Genomic DNA, 25,083 nt, shown 5'->3' on the forward strand with positions numbered 1-25,083 from the left:
TCACCTAAAATGATTATCAATAATCACCTATAATGTTATCAATAATCATATATATAATGATTACCAAAAATCTATAATGATTAGTAATACTCATCTTAAACGATTATCAATAATATATAACGATTATGAATTACCATATATATATAATATATATATATATATATATATATATATATATATATATATATATAATCATACACAATGGTTATCAATAATAATTGTTATATATCGATAATATTATAGGATCAATAATCTTAGGTAATGGTAATGATCACCGACATTTGTATTGGGGATTAATAATTGATTCTTATTATTCAATAATCAATAAGTATCAATAACCGACAATGATTATCAATAATGTATATTTATAATCATTATAACATTATTCAGTATCTATGCTTATATACAATTATAATAAATAGGTTAATCATTGTAATCTACTGATTAACGACAATCATCTGTGAGAATCAACAATAATTTATCATCACATTTGATTAAATTTCTTCAAAATGATTGCGATGATTATCAATTCATTATATATTTAAAGTATGCGTAATAAATCCGGTGACTTACAATAACTGTGAAGATGTATCTATGATTATTATATATAGAATATATATAATAATTACATTATTTTTAATTAAAACATTATGTATAATAATTTACCTATACAAATTTGATAAATTACAGGTATATATAATTCAATAATAATTGTTTTAAAAAATGTTTATGTATGTATATTTCTTACACTATGATAATATCTAAATATTGAGTAAGTGAAAAAAGAGGACTAAAAGGAAGCAATATACAGGAGTAAGCCATGTTGCAAGTGGTACTTCCAACATCACTGACTAGACAAGAGCCTTCCTAAATTACTGCATCACACACCCCAGCTCCAGCGCCCCCGCCTCAGCCCTCAGCCGCCACGAGCGGCGCGGCGACCCCCTTCCTCCCCCAACTCCCGCCTTCCTCTCGCCCACCACACAACTACTTCATACCGGGACCCCCGTCTAGTATAATCATTCCATGGGTTCATCTCCCATCTTGTCACTGCACATGACTAGGAGTGGTGTATACCTGGCCCTGGCCATCAGCTCCGCCAGTCGCCGCACCACCACCACTACTCCCTCCCCGGTCGTGGCCAGACACCACCGGCGCCACCGTCACGTCTGGTCGCCCACATTACTGTAGTGGACTTCCCTACTGACATATAAAGAACCGAGATGGCAAAAATGCCGCTCCTAAGAACCCGATGGTTTGAGGCTCATATTTACGCTCTTTAGACAATTGCACGAGCCTAAAGGAGCAGTGTGTATGGCATTATTATTCACCGCTTTTCGGGACAAGGCGTCGTGATGGACAGAAAGCAGACTGCCGGCGGGGTTCAATATGGATCACGTCGGCGGTGGTGTCCAATGTCTGTAGCAGCTGAGGCTTGCCTCCCATAGCCAGCTGGTTATATATACAACCCAAGAACCACTCATAACTCTGTGTTAATTATCCACACTAGAACCTTGTGGACGGTTGTATATGCACACTAGAACCTTGTGGATGGTTGTACTGTATATGCACACTATAACCTTGTAGATGGTTGTATATGCACACTATAACCTTGTAGATGGTTGTATATGCACACTAGAACCTTGTAGATGGTTGTATATGCACACTAGAACCTTGTGGATGGTTGTATATGCACACTAGAACCTTGTAGATGGTTGTATAGGCACACTAGAACCTTGTAGATGGTTGTATATGCACACTAGAACCTTGTAGATGGTTGTATAGGTACACTAGAACCTTGTAGATGGTTGTATAGGTACACTAGAACCTTGTAGATGGTTGTATAGGCACACTAGAACCTTGTAGATGGTTGTATAGGCACACTAGAACCTTGTAGATGGTTGTATATGCACACTAGAACCTTATAGATGGTTGTATATGCACACTAGAACCTTATAGATGGTTGTATATGCACGCAAACACTAGCAGATGGTTGTATATGCACACAAGACACTAGCAGATGGTTGTATATGCACCCAAGTTGAAATCATCACTGTACCATCTACAATGGCCGTCTGAGCACACTACTACTTCAGGCTCACTGGAACACACAACTACTTGGAACCCCGGTGGAGGCGGAAACAAATGGGCAGTCTCTTTTACCCTTGTGAAAGAGAACTGTTGGTTCACTTAGCAGTAAATAGGTACCTGGGAGTTAGCTGCTACGGGCAGCTTCCTGGGGGTGTGTAGCAAAAAAATAAAAAAAGAGGCCTGGCCGTATGCCTCAAAGCAGTAGGCAGCTGCTACAAGACAGTAGGCAGCTGCCACAAGGCAGTAGGCAGCTGCCACAAGGCAGTAGGCAGCTGCCACAAGGCAGTAGGCAGCTGCCACATGGCAGTAGGCAGCTGCCACATGGCAGTAGGCAGCTGCCACATGGCAGTAGGCAGCTGCCACATGGCAGTAGGCAACTGCCACATGGCAGTAGGCAGCTGCCACATGGCAGTAGGCAGCTGCCACAAGGCAGTAGGCAGCTGCCACAAGGCAGTAGGCAGCTGCCACAAGGCAGTAGGCAGCTGCCACAAGGCAGTAGGCAGCTGCCACAAGGCAGTAGGCAGCTGCCACAAGACAGGAGGCAGCTGCCACAAGAGACACACATGAAGCAGCAGCCCAGCGTGTAGTGAGAATGGTAATGAGAAGCGGGCCTTGTTGAGATGTATACTTGAAGGCTCCGGGGTGAGGTGCTCCCACCTACACGCCACACACTTGATCTAACCTTCACACCACCTCAATAATACGGTCGCCATCTGCAGTGTGGAAACACACCAAAGGTTTGATGAGAAGTCAGGAAATATGCAGCTGTATTACTCGCCAGTGCTGGCGGGAATTCAGCTCCAGTTCCAACGCCCCTCCATTAAACTCTTAAACAGGGAGATATATACGTGATCCCGTGGATCTCGTACGTGCAGTGTGAGCTTGTGTATAGACTTCAGTCTCATCTTATCGTGTGTATATGTGCATTTATGCAGCTATCCCAGGCTATATGAAGGGTTACATAGTGTGTGTCAAACCTCGTTCCCTGGGGGCTCCACACGCGCCCAACAGCCCTTTGTACATTCCTACTGGTTTATTCTGGCATCCAGCTTCCTGTCCTCAAGCCTATCAAACAACCTCGTATCTTGAGACTTGTCGTATCGTCCATGCCTCTCCGTACACTATCGCCGTGCCCTGTGTGTGTGTGTGTGTGTGTGTGTGTGTGTGTGTGTGTGTGTGTGTGTGTGTGTGTGTGTGTGTGTGTGTGTGTGTGTGTGTGTGTGTGTGTTTACAGACTTTCTTCACAGCTCTGGTCCTTTATCTCTGGTACCAGTCTGGTGGCAAATTATTCCACATCTTCAAGATTCTTCAGGCACTCGTGAAGGTGCGGGAGCCATGCAGGTACTCTAATGTTATTCTGACCACACAAGAACTACTGGATTACAGCAGTGTCACTACAAGCCCAGTCTGTTCTATTTGTCACTCCGTAAAAATGAAACTGTTTTGCAAACCACCTAACCAACGAGGCGAAGCCTAGAAAATGTTCAAATTACAGTGCATTAACTGTTATTTAGTGGGTCCAAGTTTAGCGGTTTTCCGGTGTCTACTCCAGTTTGTACTACTTTGACAATATATCTTGTTATTATTGATAACCTATGCTATATCGTCGCCTTGTCTGGTTATCCTCAACGATCACTAAGTAAACACAGATAAGATTTTGAGTGCATAATTAAATCTTAAGGAAATATACTCAATATCCCTTATAACGAGTAAAACTTAAAAAAATAATTAAAACGAATATAATAATTATGAACTCATTCACAACCATCCCAGTAAACAAATATATCTACATTTAAAGCGAGTACATATAAATTCACTGCCTTTCCTATTTTCAACGCTCCGAAAATTCCATCCGATAACGGTCACAGAGAATATATCCGTCTTTTGTTTTTCTTAGCAGGAGATCAATAGCCTGACAGGCAATCACCAACCCCCAGATGTGCGTAGTATTTGCAATATTTTCACTTATTCTTCCCATTTTCTTCCTTAGGACGGAGAAAATGGCCTGCAGCGTTGGAGGCACAGATGCTATCCTGGTGGTGGATGTATTCACCTAGTTGTATTCGCCTAGTTGTGCTTGCGGGGGTTAAGCTCTGCTCTTTCGGCCCGCCTCTCAATTGTCAATCAACTTACTAACTTTTTTTTCCACACCACACACACACACACACACTCCAGGAAGCAGACTGTGACAGCTGACTAACTCTCAGGCACCTATTTTACTGCTAGGTAACAGGGGCATCAGGGTGAAAGAAACTTTGCTCATTGATTCTCGCCGGCGCCGGGAATCGAACCCGGGACCACAGGATCACGCGTCCAGTGTGCTGTCCAGTCAGCCACCGGCCCCTGTGTTGTTGGTAGTGGTGGACGTGTTGTTGGTAGTGGTGGACGTGTTGTTGGTAGTGGTGGCTGTGATGGTGGTGGTTACCTGGTGGTTAACAATGGAGTGATGTCTAGCTCTTTGTGTTATGTCCCGCCTACCAGCCTTGTTACACCCGTTCATTGTCGATGCTGACCTAAATTCTGGACGGAGGAGGCTCACACAACTTTTCAGTGCATTCCACTTAATGATTATCCAAACTGGATACGATTATTTCCTTATATTCCTTTGGCTCATTTGCGTTTCCAGAGTCCACCTATTTCTCATTCTCACCGTCTCAATTTGCACAATATTGAAGAGGCTATCCTTGTCCACCTTATCTACTTCCCTTACTATCTTGTATGTTGTGATCATATCCTATCTGTTCCTTCTATCATCTAGAATTGAGAGATTTACTTCCATTGACCTATTTCCATAGTTTAATCTTCTTAGCTCCACAACCAATCTTGTTGCAAACCTTAGTGTTTTTTTAATCTTGGTTTTATGCTTTACAAGGTGCACATAACATACTGGTGCTACATAATCCAGTTGTATAAATTGCTTTGAAGGAGTCCTGATTTAGCTTTCTAAATTACTTTCTTATAATTGTCAGCATACCATATGCTGCTGATGTTATCCTGTTTGTGTGCCTCCATTATTTGTATTCGAACTGTATCCACTCCCAAATCTTTCTCTTTTTCTCATTCCTATCGTTACCTATATCTGATGATCCAGACAGCTTCTTTATGAATGACATTCAAGGTGCAGATAATATAACGGATATTAACACGAACTCGGAAGACTTTGAAAAGAAATTGACAATATGCCCATGCACTCAGCTCCTGGGCCTGACTCATGAAATTCAACATTCATAAAGAAATGTAAAGTACAGCGCGAGCGCTCAGCATAATATGGAGAAAGAGCCTGGATACAGGGGAGATACCATCAGCACTTAAATCTGCAGATATAACTCCTTTGCACAAGGAGGGGGGGGTTAGTAAAGCTTTGGGAAAAAATTATAGACCAGTTGCACTGACATCACACATAATAAAAGTATTTGAAAGAGTTATTAGGAATTAAATTTCTAGTTTTATGGAAAATAATGAGCTACACAACCCAGGACAGCATGGATTTAGAGCGAGAAGATCCTGTCTGTCACAGTTACTCAACCACTATGACAAAATCACAGAAGCCTTAGAAGAAAAGCAAAATGCAGATGTTGTATACACAGACTTTGCAAAGGCATTCGACATTGACCTCACACAAAATGAGGTCAATGGGAATAACTGGTAAAGTAGGATGCTGGATACTCAATTTCCTGTCGAACACAACACAAAGAGTAAGAGTCAATCAAATAAACTCGAGTCCAAGCGCAATTAAAAGTTCTGTACCTCAAGGTACAGTCCTTGCCTCACTGCTTTTCCTTATTCTCATATCAGATATAGACAAAAATACAAGTCACAGCTTCGTGTCATCCTTTGCAGATGACACAAAAATCAGCATGAAAATTACCTCTGCTGAAGAAATTGAAAAACTACAAGCAGATATTAACAAAGTTTTCAATTGGGCAGCAGAAAATAACATGATGTTTAACAGTGATAAATTCCAGGTACTCAGGTATGGCAAAAATGAGGATCTGAAACTTAATACAGGGTACAAAATACAATCAAATCTGCCCATAGTAGGAAAACAGCACGTCAAGGATTTGGGAATAATGATGTCTGATGACCTAACGTTTAGGGAGCATAACCAAGCAAATATTGCGTCAGCCCAGAAAAATGATAGGATGGATTACGAGAACCTTCAAATCCAAGGATCTCATCACAATGGTTGTACTATTCAGATCACTTGTGCTGTCCCGTCCTGAGTACTGCTCGGTACTCACTTCCCAATTCAGAGCAGGAGAGATTGCTGGAACAGAGGGAATACAGAGAACATATACGGCATGCATAGACACGATAGAGCACCTAAATTATTGGGATCGTCTCAAAGTTCTCCACATGTACTCACTAGAAAGGAGACAAGATACCAAATAATATATAAATGGAAAATACTTGGAGGGCCAGGTCCCAAATTACACAGTAAAATAATACCGTGCTGGAGTGAGCGATATGGAAGAAAATGCAGAATAGAACCAGTGAAGAGCATGGGTGCCATAGGCACAATCAGAGAACACTGTATGAACATCAGAGGTCCATAGTTTTTCAACATCCTCCCAGCGAGTATAAGAAATATTGCCAGAACAACCGTGGACATCTTCAAGAGAAATCTAGATTATTTACTAAAATAAATGCCGGACCAACTGGGCTGTGGTGGATATGTGGGCCTGCGGGCTGCTTCAAGCAACAGCCTGGTGGACCAAGCTCTCACAAGTCAAGTAGAACAACTCCCAGAACCCATCAAGCAGGTATTATAGTGTAGACATCTTCTGGCCTCACCTCTCCCTTTCCCATCATTATTACCTTGCACTTGTTGCAATTTAATTCTAGCAACCATTTGGTGTTTGTTATGGTGTAATTACCTAAGTGTAATTACAGGACGAGAGCTACGCTCGTGGTGCCCCGTCTTCCCAGTACTCTGTCGTATAACATTTTGAAACTACTGACGGTTAGCCTCCACCACCTTCTCACTTAGCTTGTTCTAATTGTCTACCATTCTGTTTGCAAAAGAAAATTTTCTAATTTTTTTTTGGTACCTTTGTTTCCTTAGCTTGAATCTGTGTCCTCTTGTTCATGATGTTGCTGGTTTCAGAAATTCCTCTTTGTCAAGTTGGTCGATTCCTGTTAGTATTTTGTAAGTAGTGATCATATCACCTCTTTTTCTTCTATCTTCTAGTTTTGGCATGTTTAATCCCTCTAGCCTCTCCTCTTAACTCCTTTTTTTTAGTTCCAAAAGCCATTTTGCAGCATGCCTTTGCACCTTTTCCAGCTTCTTTATGTGCTTTTTGAGATTTGGGCACCATACAACTGCTACATACAGTATTCCAATTTTGGTCTCACGAAGGTCATGAACAGTTTTAGTATTTCACCATCTATATAATTAAAAGCAAGTCTGAAGTTTGAAAGCGATGCATACGTTCCACTCACAATATTCTTTGTGTTCCTCTGGCGATAGCGGAACACACAAAGCTGGTGGGGTGCTGGAAGAGTGAGTGAGTGAGTGAGTGAGTGAGTGAGTGAGTGAGTGAGTGAGTGAGTGAGTGAGTGTGTGTGTATTGTTGATGGTGATAGTCGTGTGTGTAATTACCTAAGTGTAGTTACACGATGAGAGCTATGCTTCACTCATGGTGTCTCATCTTCCCAGCACTCTTTGTCAAATAACGCTTTGAAACTACTGATGGTTTTGGCCTCCTCCAACTTCTTAACTTATGCCAACCTTCTACCACTCTGCAAAAGTGAATTTTCTTATATTTCTTTGGCAGTTTTAATTAACTTCAATCTATGAATTAAAACAGGTTAACAAAGGATTCACAACACTGTTTACTAATGGCCACTGGCATTTAAAAAATATACTCATTCTTTTGAAGTATATTTCAAGCAGTTGATAGCAGAAATAGTTGCAATACATTATCCTAAACCTTGATTTTAACAAAACTTCTTATAATGTACCTCACAAGACTTATTAAAAAGTTAGAGGCACATGGTAATGAATGGGGATGGGAGGTGTTTTCTTAAGTTGAATTAGGTCTAAATGATTTTGACAGGATTGAACAGCAACATTTGAATATTTGCAGATGATACAAAAATAGGTAAGGAAATAAATTACCTATTAATTGAAGTAAAATTAAAGTTTCTTTAATTACCTTCAAGATGAACCTTGTATTAACAAAGTTGATATTTTGGAATCGGAAGAAATTGGAAGCTTCCCTTTTGATTAGATATTAAGGGGGCTTGGTTTGCATTCTCTAGAGGGACGAGGAGTATGAGGGGGGGGGAGCATGGTTGTTATATATAAGTGAACGAAAAGGGATACCATATTAATGAGATTTTGGATTTGTCTTCATAAAGTAAAACTTGGAACAATGGATATTAGTTTTATGAGTTTGGATTCAAGAGGGACCTGGGTGGGTACTGGTTTAGTTTGTTCATTTGTGGAGCAAAATTCTTAGTATCATAGTGGATATAGGATCAGTAAATTGTTGCAAGTATGGATGGTTGTGATTGAGAGACGTCTCATGTAGGCCAGTGAGCTTTCTTCAGTTTCATTTATTTTTCTTTTTATTACTATTATTGTCAACTTTTGTTTCCCCATGAGTTTCTTGACTAAAAAACCAGCCTCATATTTGGTGACCTTGGGAAACACTGACTCTTAAGGACTAATATTAATATACTGTACAGTACTGTAATAGATATCATAGTGTATTCACCGAGATTTTTAATTTATTTGGATACATGATGCACTCCAATTAGTTTAGGTGTCTGGAGACTGGAAATGGGGCCAATTTCTGTGTCAGTGTCTGGTTACTGTTTATTATCCATCATGCACCTGTCTAGGTGTTTACCTCATGGCATCCTTCAATTTAAGGAACGCACATCCCTGTGAAGATAGGACAAATTGCATATTTTTCACCACGGTATATGTTTGACACTAGTGAAACCCCTCGGTGTCTCCCATGAGATATAGTCTCTCATTCATTTGAGTCACTCTCAACAGTTGGGTATATAATGACTTTATATGATATATATATATAAACAATTTAGATGGGACAGAAGAGCAAAATTAGCAAATTTATCAATTAAAAAATAGGGCAGGAAATACATTCAGAACACCCAAAATTACTAAAAAAAAAAATTTTTTTTAAATGGACGAAAGACTGGCAGATGTATTTCAATGGTGTAAAGGGGTGGGGTACTAAGTCTGAGAAATAATAATAATTGCCAGACACACATCTGGCAATGCGTAAATGATGGACAATGCGTAAATTACTAAATCTGAATATAAAAGAGATCTGGGTGTCTTGGTAATTAGGGATCTCGAACCAAGAAATTAAAAATCAATGTATAACATAAGGCAAATATGCATAAGACATGTTAGTAAAAAGACTCCTAATGTTTTTCATCAGCTTTTTCTTACCTTTAATAGGCCCCATTTAAATTATGCATTTCAGTTTTGGCCACCAATGTATAGAGTGAATAGAACTTGTTTACAAATTGTACAGGGAAAGATAACAAAAGTGAATCCAGAAGCCTCTATTATGAAGAGATATATTAAGAACCTATCTACCATATGGTGGTTCTGAGGATCAACTTCCCCATGGCCCGGTCTCTGGTCAGGCCTCCTGGTTGGTCATCTGGTCAACCAGGCTGTTGGACATGGTTACTCGCACCCTGACGTATGAATCACAACCAGGTTGATCAGGTATCTTTTGGAGGTGTTTATCGAGTTCTCTCTTAAACATCATGAGAGACCAAGTAGTTATGCCTCTTACGTGTAGTGGGAGTGCTGAAAAGTCTCGAGGGCCCAGGGAGTAGAAGAACTCTCAAAACCCTCTCCAGATATGCTCCAGGTATGAAGTTGATAAGAGTTCTATCTCAGTATATCTATTGCAACTCTGCATTTCATTGGGGCTATATTTTACACATCCTGCCATGCCTACTGGTTCCATGTGATGTTATTTCTGTGTGCCAATTCAGAACAAGTCCCTCTAATATTTTCCACACATAAATTATTATGAACCCTGTATCTCTCGTCTGCATTCTAAAGAATACAGATTTAGAACTTTTAATTCGCCCCAGTAATTTAGATGTTTTATAGAGTGGATTCTAGCAGTAAAGGTTCTTTGCACACTTTCCAAATAAGCAATTTATCTGGCATTGAATAGGCCTGTTAGTGTGTGCACAAATATTCCACTCTAGAGAGTACTAGTCTTATAAGGTATCATCAGTGGTATGGCATCCCTTGTTTGAAAGGTTGATGTTATCCAACCTGTCATTTTTCTTGCAGACGTCAAGTACTTTATTGTATTCTTAAAAGTAAAGTCTTCCGACATGATTACTCTTAGATCCTTTACATTACTTTTTCGGTTTACAGTGTGCTTTGACTGTGTTCTATACTGTATATGGTTTCTATTTTATATTACTTTTTTCCATAACACAGGAGCTGTAACTAATCTGCACAAAACATCTGTAGCCCATTGAAAGATTCAATTAACATCAGATTGGAGGTTTGCTGTGTCCTCTATATTCTCTACTCACATGAAAATCCTAGTGTCATTTGCAAATGATGATACAGTACTATAGTTTGTATCCTTGTCTATGTCCGATATGAGGATGAGAAAAAGTACTGAAACAAGTACAATACTTTTGGGGAGTGCTTTTCATGGCAGATGATCTGGATTTTACTTTGTTTACACTCTGGGTTCTGTTTGTTATGAAGTTAAAGTTCCATCTCCCTGCTTTAGCAGTACAACTATTACTTTGAGAGCATTTTGTGCACAATAACACCATGGTCACATTTATCAAAAGTTTTTTTGCAAAATCTGTGTAAGTTATATCTGCATTTTGCTTGTCTTCCATGGCACCTAAGGCCATGTCATAGTGATCTAAAAATTGTGAGAGGCAGGACCGCACTGTTCTGAACTCGTGTTGTCCAGGGTTATGTAGATGATGGGATTCCATGTAATTTGTAATCTTTTTTTCTTAGCACTCTTTCAAGAATTTTTATGATGTGTGAATTTACAGCTATTGGTCTATAATTATTTGAATCTGCTTTACTTCCTCCCTTTGTGAAATGGTACAATCTCCACTGAAATGGTACAATCTCCAATTCTATTTTGATGAACATAGAATTCCAGGAGTCTGGGCCTGATGCAGAATGCATGCACATGCTCTGTATTGCTTCTACAAAGTCAAGTGGGGTTAGGGTGACATCTGATATATGGTTCAATGTTGGTGTCACATTCATAAAGAATTCGTTTGTATCACTTATCTGCTGTGTGTTCAGGGGTTTTCTGAAAATAATATTGTACTGTAACCTCAATATTTCACTCATTTCTTTGCCATTATCTGTAAAGGTTCTATCACCCTTGTGCAGGGGCCCAATGCAGGATGTAGTTTTTGTTCTAAATTTTGCATAGGAGAAAAAGCTTTTTGGATTCCTCACTATTTCACTTATGGACTTTTACTTTCTTTGCCTCTTTTGGATTTTATATATTCTTGCAGCATTTTATACATTCTTGCAGCTTCAGTTCAATTGTTTCTATTTCTCTAAATAGCCTTCTTTGTTGTTCTTGGTATGGAGTGGAACATTTGAGATGTTCTGCAATTTGTTTTCATCGCCTATAGAAGGAACACAGTTCTAGTTCCAGTTTACATCTTTTTATCTTTTGCCTCAGTGAGATGTGACTTGCACATATTTCTAGTGCTACTGTGCCTATTCTCTCAAGGCATTGGTTTAAGTTTGCATTACCTAGCTGTCTTTCCCCAGCATATTTCTGTGAGGGCTTGGTTTACTTGTTTACAGTTAATCCATTTGTTACTGAAATTGAATTTATCAAATTCTTCTCTCCTCTTAGATTTGAGACTGGCTGCACAAGTCTATTTATTGCCCATGCATGTCTGAACTTCAATTAGGTTGTGATCAGAGTACAATGGGGCCTCGATTTACGATGGTAATCCGTTCCCAGAGACCTATCTTAAGTTGAAATATCCTAAGTCGAAGCTATTTTTCCCATAAGAAATAAAGGGAATTGGATTACTCCATTCCACACCCCCAAAAATATTAACTTAAAAATACATTTTATACTGAATACAATTTTTTTCTCTAACTACAATACAGTACATATGTTTATCTTACCTTTATGGAGGACTCTTGATGCGTATGGAAGATGGTGAGGAAGTGGGGAGGAGGAGAGGTGTTACTGTTTGGAAAGGGAGTCCCCTTCCATTATAACATTAGGCAGTGATGACTTCTCTGGGGTACACTCTTTCCTACGTTTTGCCTGCATACCACTAGGACCTGGTTGTGGTTCACCGCTTGTTTGTCTCACTAAAAACCTTTCCATAGATTTTTGTTTTTCCATACGTTTTAATTTTTGTCTGTAGTGAGTCATCACAGTGTCATTAAAAAGGTTAAGGCAACGGCCTACTGCACCGTGATTTGGGCGAGTCGTTTCAGCAAAAGTTTGCAATTCTTACCATGCTGCACACATTTTCTTAATTAATGAGGAAAGGACATTCTGTACTGTCTCCTCCTCCCCTGAAGAAATTTTCTCAGCTGTCTCTTGTTGCTGCTCCTTGTGAAGTTCTTTGGAGGTCAGTTCTTCGCTGTGTTCCTCCACCAGCCCACAACAAACAACACTCAGAACACTATGAATGCCACTTCTTTTTCTAAATTTCTCAAACCATCCCCTGCTCGCCTTAAACTCTCTCACATTTGCATCACTCGTTCCAGGGGTTTTCTGTAAAAGGTCTTCATGCAATTTCCTTTCTTTTTCACAAATGATGGCCTCTGAAACACTATCACCCGCTAACTCCTTGCTGTGTATCCAAATTAATAATAACTGTTCAACATCCTCAAATGTTTGTGTTCTATGTTTCATGATTATTGATACGCCTTTTGCCACTTTAGCACTCATAATGTCCTTTTTCTTAACAAGTATGGTGGATATTGTTGACTGAGATTTGTTGTACTGCCTAGCTAGTTCAACAACCCGCACACCATCTTCATATTTACGAATGATTTCTTGTTTTTGCTCTATGGTCATCCTTACATGGGTTTTCATATGTTGAACCTTACCACTGACTTTCTTGGGACCCATGGCATGATATATAATAATCAGTTTTATGTTCAAAAGGCAAAAAATCCCCACAAAAATGGAATTTCTTATAGGTGTGATCGTCACTAAGCGGTCAGCTCTAGTAAACTGAGGCAGGTCAGCCCGCGTGACCGGGAACCATGCGCTTGGTCAACCCAAACGTGTACCAACAAATATCGTTAGTCTATGACACTATCGTAAGTCGAGTCGCATTTTTCGATCAAATTTACATCGTAACTTCAAAATTATCATAAGTTGGGGCAGTCGTAAGTCGACGTGCCACTGTAATACTGTATGTATTTGTAATCATTATGTCCCAGATCAGTTCATTGCTTTTTAAAAAAGATCTAGGGGTGTATTCTTTCCTAGTTGGTTTTACTATTTGCTGCTTTAAGGCAAATCTGTCACACACATCTGCAAGAGGTCATCTGTGTGTGACCCTTCACTCAAACTGCTTCCTGGGATTCTCTCTGGTATAACTGTATTTACCACATTTTTTCCATTTTAGCTGCCATACATTAAAGTCACCAACAAGATGATGTTTGGGGCAAGGTTTGTAAGGTTTTCTAAGCAGTATTCTATTTTTGTAAGTTGGTCTTTAAACTGCTGAGGATTTGCATCTGGTGATTTATATACAAGGACAATCACTACATTTAGAGTTTCTATTTTGAGTATCAGCACTTCCACCATATCATTTGTGGTGTTTAGCAGCTCTGTGCAGATGAGCATGTCTTTGATGTACAAACTGACCTAATCCTTGCTTAGTGTTGTGAATGTCTGCCTCCTGCTGTGAACATCAAAACCATCATTGTGTTCACTGATATCTGAACTTTGTACATAGCCTTTATCACAGTTAAGATCTTCTATGACAAAATAATTGCAGTTATTTATTTCATCATTATTAAGTACTGCTTTGGGCACAAGCTGCACAGCAGTGCTGTGAGCTGCTGCAGCAGCAGCATGCATTACCTATTGCGGCGCACACAATAATGAGCCCCTCAAACCCAGGTGGAGTGCCCATGATTTTTATCAAGATGGGTCTATTTACTGGAGGACTGAGGAAGCAAATGAGAACTCCATGTATACTCAGAACTTGTAAATTCTATGAGGTACTCTAAATCATCCCTGTATGACTTGTGCACGAAAGGGTTAGCCAAAATATGTTGGTGACCGAACTCTTGGCAGTCATAATACTTCGGAAAACCTTGCTGGGGTTCAGCCAGATAGTCACATCACCAATTTGTAAAGAAATTTCTCCAGTATAAACATGTATACAGTACTGTATTATGATCTTTATTATTCCCATTGTCTTTTAACACAATTGTGCAACATTCCAATAAAAAATATACAGTACTGTACAGTTCTTGAAATTTCAAGGTTCAAAAGCATATGGCAGAGCACTGCCATAGCCACCAATATCAGCCACCCAAGTATCATTAAATAACTCATTCCTCCAGAAACATTGAGCATTATAAACTATAATCTTAAAGTTGCATACTGTGACACCACCTAAGAATCTGTATTCTTGAGTGGTGTCTTCATTTTGGTTTGTGATACCGGTATCAGCCACCCACAAGTTTAGTACATCATTCTTTGGGAATCACTGACGATCTGACATTAATGTTAAAGATATCTTGATGGATTGACATGCTTTAGTGGGATTTTAAATTGATTTGTCAATAATTTACTCGGCACTGGTGATAAGCACAAGGTTTCTGAAGCCCTGGTTTTTGGCAATGTAGTTTTTACACTAAATCAAAATTAAATGTAATAATATAAATACAAAATTACATGGCAGTGTTTCTATACTGTATACTGTAGTTGTATATGGTGGATATAGAAGTACTGTACTGAATTTAGTATACTGTATGTGGTAGTGGTGTTAGAGGCATGGTGAATGTAGTTGTATGTGGTGGTGGGTAAATGTTAGAACTGGTATGTGGGAGTACAATGGAACCACAGACCTCAAACTTAATTCATTCCAGAAGGCTCAGTGCCCAATCTGTTGGTGTACTAAATATTTTTTTCCAATAAGGAATAATGTAAATTGGATTAATCCATTCCAGACCACAAAAAATACACATGTAAACACAATAAATGGATGAAATAAATGCTAATTTATTGTAACTTTACCTTACTTGTATTAAGGAGAGTTGATGGCTTTATGTGGCAGCATCTTTGTTAGAACTGTCAGCCTCCCCCATGCCTCACCACATTATGAATGCCACTTCTCTTAAATTTCTCAAACCACCCATGACTGGCTTTGAACACTTCACTATCAGCTCCTTTGATAGCCTCTTTATTTTCTAGTATCATGGAGCTTGTAGATTTATGCATACCAAACTCAGTAGCAAGAACAGATATACAGGCAAGAAAATTCATTTTCAAACAGAGTACTGTAATAGAAGGTTGGAACAAATTAAATGAGAGGGTAGTGGAGGCCAAATATGTCAGCAGTTTCAAAGTGTTAGATGACAAAGAGTGCTGGGAAGATGGGACACCACGAGTGTAGCTCTCATCCTGTAACTACACTTAGGCAATTAGACACCACTTTCATATTTTGCTTTGAGTTTTTTTCATCTCTATCACGGTTCTAACTGATTTTCTTTTCATTTATCTATCATTAGCCTTCTTAGGTGCCATGGTGACTTATTTATGCTAGGAATATAAAAATATCCAAGAAAACATGAGAAAGTTTACAGAGACATTTGGTGTGGTTGTACACTGAATGACAACTACTGGAAACTAAATCGTTTGTTACGTGTGTACAAGTGCCAAGCAAACAGTCGTCTACCAGGAATTTTTCTAGAAGTGTTTGAGTGCCAAATTGTTTGAGTTCAGAGCCATTCAGAGCCGAGGTATCGGTGCATATAGTAGAGGTTTTGGGGATGTACTGTATTGTGTTCGTATATGGTTTATATGGTTCTGGTGGTGTGTATGATGGTGGTTGTTATAAGTATCAGTGGGTGTGAGGTGGTGGTGGTGGAGAATCAAATTATTGTACTGTGCATAGTAGTTAGTTGGGGTACATAAATGCTGTAAATTAATTACCTTACATCACTACCAGTTTATCTATACACTGTACTCAATATAAAATGGCAAGGTAAATATAAGATTACCGAAATGCTGGGGGTACTAGTAGCTTTAGTCATAGTATGTACAGTAGTGCCTCTATCTAGAAATCCAACATTCTGTTTGTAACTCATTTTGTATATACCTGTATGTACTTTTACCTGAATAAACATTATTATTATTATATATTATTATATATTATTAATATATTATTATGTAAACAACTCTGAAAATGAGGCACACTGTGTTGTGGTGGAGGCTGACTCCATACACAGTACCAAATGTAGATATGATGGAGCCCAGTAGGCTCAGGAATCTGTATACCAGTTGATTGACAGTTGAGAGGCGGGACCAAAGAGCCAGACCTCAACCCCCGCAAACACAACTAGGTGAGTACACAGGAGTTAGGTTGCTCACTGCTAGTAAACCCTCTCCACCACCAGGTGGCAGTACCGGCAGCTCCCGGTACTGCCACCTAACTGGAGCAACCCATCAGTTGCCACCTGACTGGAGCAACCCATCAGATACGAGTTGACCAAAACTAAACTAAAGCCCTTGAAAAGGGAAGAGAGGGAGAGTCTAGGGATCAACTGAGGACCCACCAGAAAGAGGGGGTTCATTACATTTAATGCTGGTTTATGGGGAGAGCTTTCTTGGTGCCTCCCCACTGCTACAGTATCTCACCACAAAGAATACTGTACAAACAAATTTGGGGGACTCACCAGTGGCAGAAAAGAGCTAAAGCAAGTAACCACAAATAAAAGGGAGTCGGCACCGGGTAAACTTACCCATTGCCAAACAAGCCCATTGCGACCCTGCAATGAGTCACAATGGGTAACAAAATATCACACATTAACCCCCACCGTTGGAGCACCAAAACCCCTGGGCATGAATGGCAGCCCAAGACTTATTAGAGAATGTATTGAAGTGGTTGGATGTACTGTAAATAGGTGCTGCCCCATATTGAACAATAAGATTTTTGCATTTCCTTTTATTCTAGCCAATTTGTTTGTCTTTGAATGGAATCAAACCGAAGCTGAAGATTTTTTATCATGAAAAATATATCCTATATTTGTTATGGAAATATATAAAACCTGCAGCAGATATTAAAAATTACCTGAGTTTACCTGAGAGCCACTAACATTAGTGGCCTCGACGAGGACAGCAAGCTGGCGGCTTGTCGAAGGTCCCCCCATTTGCCTTGATAATTGCTATTGCTGTTACTGCTGTCACAATCCTGAACTTTGGTAGGACAAGTAAGGTTCGATATAAGTTACTATTATTGTGTGTCATTTTCTAAGCAAACACACACTGTGTATTAAGCTAGATAATTTTAGTTGGGTTTGGTTAGCTTTGTTAGGTTAGGTTTGGCTAGATAAGGCAATGCTACAGTACTTCCTTTTCCTCGGTGCGGTACCATTAAATCATCATAAAATATTATTATACAAATTACTACATGGGATACCTGACAGTGCCCAGCTTTCTCTCCTCCCTCCCTTTCTCCCCCCCCCCTCCTTTCTCCTCTCCCCTCTTCATCTCTCTTCCCCTATCACCCCCCTCTCAACCTTTCTCCCCTATCCCCTTCCTTCTCCCTTCTCCCTCTAAGAAAATGCAGTACAGCATTACAAAGTAATACATATTCCCAAATTCAGATTTTATGAAAATAGCAGAGGGTCACTATAGATATGTACCATATGTACACTATAGATATAGGTCACTATAGTATGTACTATTTCTTAAAGAATGGCACTGAGGAGGACCTCAACTGGTGTATGACTTCACATAACTCCCCAATGTGTCATCCTTGAAAGTTAGGCGAGTCTAGCCACAAGTGTCTGAATGCCTACTTTGAACTGACAGTCTATTTTATTGATATAGATGTACTATTTATACAAAATTGAAAATACTAAATGATAATGTTACCATTTCTACAATTTATGAAAACATTCACAAAAATAAACATAAATTGAAACAGCTTCTTTACCCTTAGGTTTCAGGGCATGTAATATTTGCATTTATTTCTGAAATGTCATCACTGTAGTGACTGATATACAATATTACTTTTTAACAAGTGGTAGCTAATACTGTATATTATAGTCAGGTTATGAAATATTACCGCAACAAGCAATATATGGTCTGACCTGAAAGGGCCTGACGGCTGAGTGGACAACTCTTGGGATTCATAGTCCTAAGGTTGCGGGTTTGATTCCCGGTGGAGGTGGAAACAAATGGGAAGTTTCTTTCACCCTGATGCTCCTGTTCACCTAGCAATAAATGGGTTCCTGGGAGTTAGACAGCTGTTACGGGCTGCTTCCTGGGGGTGTGAAACAAAAAGGAGACCTGGTTGAGGACCTGGCCGCGGCGACGCTAAGCCCCGAAATCACGTCAAGATAACCTCAAGATGGCTCAGATCAAATGAGTTACTGAAAAAGGTTTCTGTTTTCTTTGGTATAAATATAATAATAATGGATGAACCTTAAAAATATAAACTAAACTGTAAAAAAAAATTAATATAAAAAGCAGTTATTATTTTTCTGCAAATAGTAATAAAATATTGTAGCAAGTTCTAAAATTTCAGAATATAGTTTATTTGTAATTTACAATATATATACTCCCCATATACAACCATCCTCCTGTTTAGACAGTACTTTTTGTAACTTTGTGCACCATAGTACAAACATTGACATACTAAACAATTAGATATAATTTTGTACTATTCACTTTATAGAGTCCAAAAAAATGATGCTAAAATACAAACTTAAAAATTCCTAGGCCTAGTATAGCACACATTCATACTACAGTATATGAGGCCTCAGATAGTGTATATTAGGGCCTAGGAAGGTTAGGTTAGTTCAGTTTGTCTTTGCAACATAGGTAGAAAATAATTTTCTGGTTTGTCTAAATTCAATAGTACCAATTTCTACAGTAATGGTGTTGTACACCAGTATACAGTATGTACCATGGTCTTCATCCTTCCTATAAGTACTATCGAAACAGGAGGATGGGCTGCCATATAATAGTGTGTTAATAATGTCACAGCATGTATTCATACATGCATACATACATACACATACACACATCCAGTAAGGCAAAGTTACATCTAGCCTGTCAACCATGCCTAGCTACTGGCACCTACAAAAACTAACTGCACTTGCATCAGTGGATAAGATGGAACCACACAAATGCCAGGAATTCTTCATATACAGTATACTCAGACAACAAACTGAAGAATGAGAGGTCTCTACCTGTTGTTGGTTCCAGGAATCAATATTCCTGTGGCCCAGTTTCTGACCAGGCCTCCAGGTTGGTGGTCTGGTTAAGCAGGCTGTTACATGCCACTGCTCAAATCTGGCTTAACAAGGTCTCCCTAGGCCAACTACTGACTTCTCCAAGTATACAACAAGCAAAAATTGTCTAAATCCTGATTACCAATTTACTGTTAAGTGAACAGGTCCATCAGATGCAAGGAAACATGCTCAAATGTCTCTGTCCTGCCACAGGAATCGAATCTGGAATGTCCCAATTGTCGATCAACTTTAATAGGATGAGACTGAGGTAGAACCCAAGAGAAGTTTATTATAATACTGTAGTTAATAAACAAGGTGTCTGAATACCAGAACAATTACAGTACTGTCTCCAAATTACTTGAAAATGCCACCAATGCATGCCAATGGCCAGTGGTTTTCAGAGATTCTCAAGAAAAAGAGCCACCTAGCTAATGGAATGGGTAAGGAAATCAATACAAGTCTACAAGATGTTAGAAAAAAAAATGTCTTGTGAACAATATGCAAAAGCCTACTAACATACCATACCACCCTGTCCTGTAATACCAGATTTTAATACTCAGTGGTTCCCAATGAATTAGTCACAGAGCACTGGGATACATCAAACTATACCAGTCGACAGCTGCCACTCTTGCCAATCCCTGTGGCACAGTGGAAACACACTTGCCTGGCATTTCGCGAGCACTTTAGCCTGAGTTCATATCCTGGCTGGGGAGGATTTACTGTATTTCAATCCTTAACTGTACTTAACTTTACGCAACAGTAAAATGGGTACCTGGTTGTTAAACGATTTGGCAGGTCGTATTCCGGGAAAAATTTGAATTATGGACTTGCCCGAAATGCTATGTGTGATAGTGGCTTTACGAGAATGTAAGAATGATTGTATATAACAAAAAAAATAATGGTAATTATAAAATTGTCGGTCATTCTCAGGACTATGACTTGTTCTCTGACATATTATTTTGATACAGAGAAAAGGAGGATGGCTGAGAACAGTAGCCTAGTAAAATGGCAGAGATAAGTCAGATGGCAGAATTCTGCCAAATTTAAGTACTGTAAATCTAATTAAACTAAAGCAAACATAATTAAACCAAATCTAATCAAATCAATCGGTATCTATCCTAACCGTTAACCTATTAAAGTACATTAGCCTAAAACTATGTATTTTTGGTTAGCTAAATGTTCAGCAAACCTACCAAGTTTGTCAATACTGGTACTTGTATACACCCAACTTCATAAACTGGCACCCAGTAAAATAAAATTACTCAATATACTTTAACATATAACAACATTTCAGGGATTTAGAAGAAAAAGCTACCCAACAGCTAACTGATCATTAACGAAGGTTACGTGTTAGGTGTGGGGTGAGATATTGTCAAATTGTACTCGGGCATTTTGACAAATGTTTTCTAATTGTTAAAACCACATATATACAATCGTTAAATTAGGTAGACATGTCACATCGTACCCAAGACTAATGGATTTAAAATCTACATAATTTTTGTCATCCTAACCTAACCCAACCCAACCCACCTGAGCCTAACACAACATAAGCAATGGCAATACACCCTTTTTTTTTTTTTTGAGATATATACAAGAGTTGTTACATTCTTGTACAGCCACTAGTACGCGTAGCGTTTCGGGCAGGTCCCTGGAATATGATCCCCGCCGCGAAGAATCGTTTTTACAACCAAGTACACATTTTACTGTTGAGTTAAACAGAAGCTACAGTTAAGGATTTGCGCCCAGTAAATCCTCCCCGGCCAGGATATGAACTTATGACAAAGCGCTCGCGGAACGCCAGGCGAGTGTCTTACCACTACACCACAGAGACTGGTGGTCTTAACCTAGATATATGTGTTTTGACAATCAGAAAACGAACTTTGTTGAACTGTCTTGTGTGCAATTTATAAAATATCCCAGTTGGGTTGTGTTGGAATGACTCGCGTTGGGTTGGGTTAGGCTGGGTTGAGATAGGTTAGGTTGGGTTAGGTTAGGTTGGATTGCTTTAAGGTAAGGTGGGGTGGGATAGAGAGGATTGGGTTGGGTTTTAGGGTAAGGAGCGGTGGAGTAGATAGAGTTGGGTTGGGGTAGGTGAGGTTCAGTAGGGTTCAGTGTAGCCTGGCAGCCTATAGGGTAGCGAGCGGCTAGTACCTTGAAGACGCTACTCAAACACTCGCCGCCTTCACTAACATACTGTATTAACTGGCTCTATTTTTCCTCACTCAATAAATATAATTATGTTCTAATAACATATAATATTAGGAGTCATCACTATACAAAAAATAACTAAATAAAATGAGTACTCACACTGCAACTCCCATGTTGTTTGTTTATATTTTGCTGACAACAGCTGTAAAGTGTCTTACATTTATCCCATGAAGACTCAGGCTAACCATATATCTAACTTCCTGAACTATTTTGCGTCCCCGCCTCGTTTATGCTGTTTGAAACTTTAGTATAATAAATTAAAAATGGTATATTTAAATAAAACCTGAATTTATTGATATATTAATAAAGATGAATTACTATGAATTCATTAGTTATCAAGCCCATGGCAGCAGGTGGGGGAGGAGGGAGGGAGGGTCTTGGTGGGTTGGTTAGGGGGGGAGGGGACCTTCTTGTGCTTGGTGGGTGGGTCTTTACTAGTGTTGGGGGGGAGATGTTGTAGTTGGGGCTACTTGGGGGTGTGGGTATAGTGAGGGAGAAGATGGTAGTGTCATCTAGTGAGCGCCGGCGGCACTGGGAGCCCGGCCTCGCCACCGCCATCTGTTGGCCGCCGCTTCAACCAGCCTACACCCACTGTCTAGCATCAAGTGTTGCCAATTACGTCTGCTTTTCCACTATTGCTGTTTCGCAGTTTAAATGATAAAATAGCGTAATTATTCGCATTTATAACTAAATTTAGAGACTTATATGTTATTGTTTGAATTCTATCGCATATGTAACTATAACTTACAGAGAAAAGTGTCCCGGTAAGCTGAGCTTCAATTAGTTAATCATTGGCAATTCTGTGAGTCGCTCACTGCGCCGGCCCACTCCACCCGCTGATGGGAAAAGCAGGTTGCCGTTCTTTTTATCCTGTTTTCTGATTATTGAGTGTTTTACAATGTTCTGTTGATTGGAAACTGAACTTTAGGTAATTTATAATACCGTAGCACCGCGCATGAGGTTTTGTAAGCAGAAGAAATGTTGAATGGTGAGTAATTAGAGGGGCATCTTGTGAGCAACGGGCCCCCTCCCCACGGCCACATTGTGTACCATTGATCGCGGCTGCAGTAGTGTCCCCTCGGCCAGTGCGAGCGGCGACAGTAACAGTGTAGTGAGGAAGTGATGACAGTGTGTTGTGCTAGGCAGTGATGATTATGGTGGCATGTCTCGCGACGTGTATGGCGGAGGTGGTGGGGGAGGTGGGGTACCCAGCAGCAGGTCGCCCCGGCCCCAGCGTCGAGACCTAGGCTCGGACCCATACTACCTGGACCAGGGCACTCACCACCGCGCCCACAGCCCTCAGCCCTCGGCAGCCGCGCGCCGTAGTCGCTCCGCCACCCGTGCCGCTTCCCCAACCCTGGCTCTGGACCAAGGTGGGCCATACATGGACCCCCACGCCACCATGGAAGCGGACCGCCGCAGCGGATCAGCACCAGGTACCCATCACCGCAGCCGTAGTCAGAGCCGCAGTAACGTAGGTCGCAATTATCACTCTCTGGATCGCGAAGCGCACGATCGCGAGTTTATGCCAATTCGTGATCCCCGGGACCGTAGTATGGAACGAGGTGGCACCATGGACCTTCACGGAGTGCAAGGTGGCCAGATGGCCCGCCGCGATCGCTCGTTAGACCGCGGACCAATGCTGGAAGACGACTTATACCGTGACCATCATTCTATGACAAGGTCAAGGGCCAGCCCAAACCCAGAACTTGGTGGCCGCCATGGACCAAGCACACTAGGGGGAATGGGTCGGGATGGGTATTTCTCAGAACTTCAAATGCACAATTCAGACCTTCAGAAGGAACTCGGAAATCTGAAAAAAGAACTCGAGCTAACTAACCAAAAATTAGGCTCGTCAATGCACTCCATTAAAACTTTCTGGTCCCCCGAACTGAAGAAGGAGCGAGCTCTGAGGAAAGAGGAAAGTGCCAAGTACTCGCTCATCAACGACCAGCTCAAACTCCTCAACTCTGAGAACCAGGTAGGTGCCTCCCCCTCCCCCCCCCTCCACCTACCCGCGCCATTGATCCAACATCCCCCCCCCCCATCCATTCCAGCAACCTGTCATCCAAAAATAATGATACCTATATAGCTACTACGGATGGTAGTACAAAGCAATGTTGCACCCAAAAAAGTGCACGTTTTATACTATCACCCGTACGACCAGAGAAGGAAAGCAACAACCAAGCCTAACTTTTCCTAGGATTAGTATAGTGTATATGTGTATGTATGTATATATATATATATAATATATATATATATATATATATATATATATAAAATGTATGTATATATGTATATATGTATATATATATATATATAATATATATATATATATATATAATATATATATATATAATCTTATTACCCAGGATTGTTTATTTACGCCTAAGACAATTGATTAGGTTTCATGGTTATCTGTTTCTATTTCTGTCCTTTAGAATTCCAGTAGTAGAAAACGAATTTGTTTGTATACAATAGTCCATATTTTGTACGTTCCATCCATAGTAGCTATTGTTCTCATTTTTGGATGATGAGTTGTTTTTTTGGACCTAAACTACCCAATTATATTAACATAATTTTAATTAAGAGAAATTGCTTCTCGTAGATATGTAGTTCAAAATTATTTTTCAGCGTTATGTATTCGAAATTACACCCGATGTACAGCATTCAAATGGAAATATAAACTTCATAAAGGTAAGATTATAATGACATGCCTGACTTAACACGTAATAGAAATGTCAACCCTGTTAAATCATATTTGATACCTATATATGCAGACCATGCATATATAGCATGCTTATATATATATATATATATATATATATATATATATATATATATATATATATATATATATATATATATATATATATATATATATATGTGCTGTATAATACAGTATTGTATAAATACAGTATTGTATATATATATATATATATATATATATATATATATATATATATATATATATATATATATATATATATATATATATATATATATATATATATATATATGAATATTTTAAAATAATAAACATGTTAAAATATTATACAGTATGTAGCCTTGGATACGTTTTACTCCGGATAATTAATTTCAAGCAAGCAAGTGAATAATTTTGGGGGTAATGGAAGGAAGCACCGCCCATGGGACTGGTCTGGGGGCATTATACATGAACAAAATCAACCCATACGTAAGCAGACCTGCCATTTCATCCATAAATTATCTTAGAGTTGTAAAATCTACATGCGAACTGTTTGATGAAGTGACTGTATCCTAAGCACATCATGGAAATTAGTGTTGTATTAGTC

At 39.5% G+C, this 25,083-nt stretch overlaps 2 protein-coding genes across 4 annotated transcripts in view; one reads left to right on the plus strand and one right to left on the minus strand.

Moving 5' to 3' along the window:
* The window catches only part of MED20 (Mediator complex subunit 20), a 59,709-nt gene extending 37,696 nt beyond the window's left edge, over positions 1-22,013 (minus strand). Inside the window, exons 1-2 of one of the 3 annotated variants that reach the window (XM_069308772.1) lie at positions 21,869-21,941; positions 17,392-17,516 (exon numbers count right to left, since the gene is read on the minus strand). Coding sequence is in view for 2 of the 3 variants with exons in the window: in XM_069308770.1 (XP_069164871.1) it covers positions 17,402-17,418 (17 nt within the window). In the remaining variant the exon portion in view is untranslated. Of the gene's footprint in view, positions 1-17,391; positions 17,517-21,868 lie in introns of those variants that run through there. The other 2 variants (XM_045760643.2, XM_069308770.1) reach the window with 2 other exon arrangements.
* Positions 22,014-22,634: 621 nt separating this feature from the next.
* LOC123769493 (trichohyalin) overlaps positions 22,635-25,083 on the plus strand; it is a 518,341-nt gene continuing 515,892 nt past the window's right edge. The window contains 1 exon segment of the mRNA XM_069308773.1: positions 22,635-23,750. Within this exon segment, the coding sequence (XP_069164874.1) occupies positions 22,932-23,750 (819 nt within the window). The 5' untranslated portion in view covers positions 22,635-22,931.

This window comes from Procambarus clarkii, chromosome 63, assembly GCF_040958095.1.
Source record: "Procambarus clarkii isolate CNS0578487 chromosome 63, FALCON_Pclarkii_2.0, whole genome shotgun sequence".
Classification (NCBI taxonomy): Eukaryota; Metazoa; Arthropoda; class Malacostraca; order Decapoda; family Cambaridae; genus Procambarus; species Procambarus clarkii.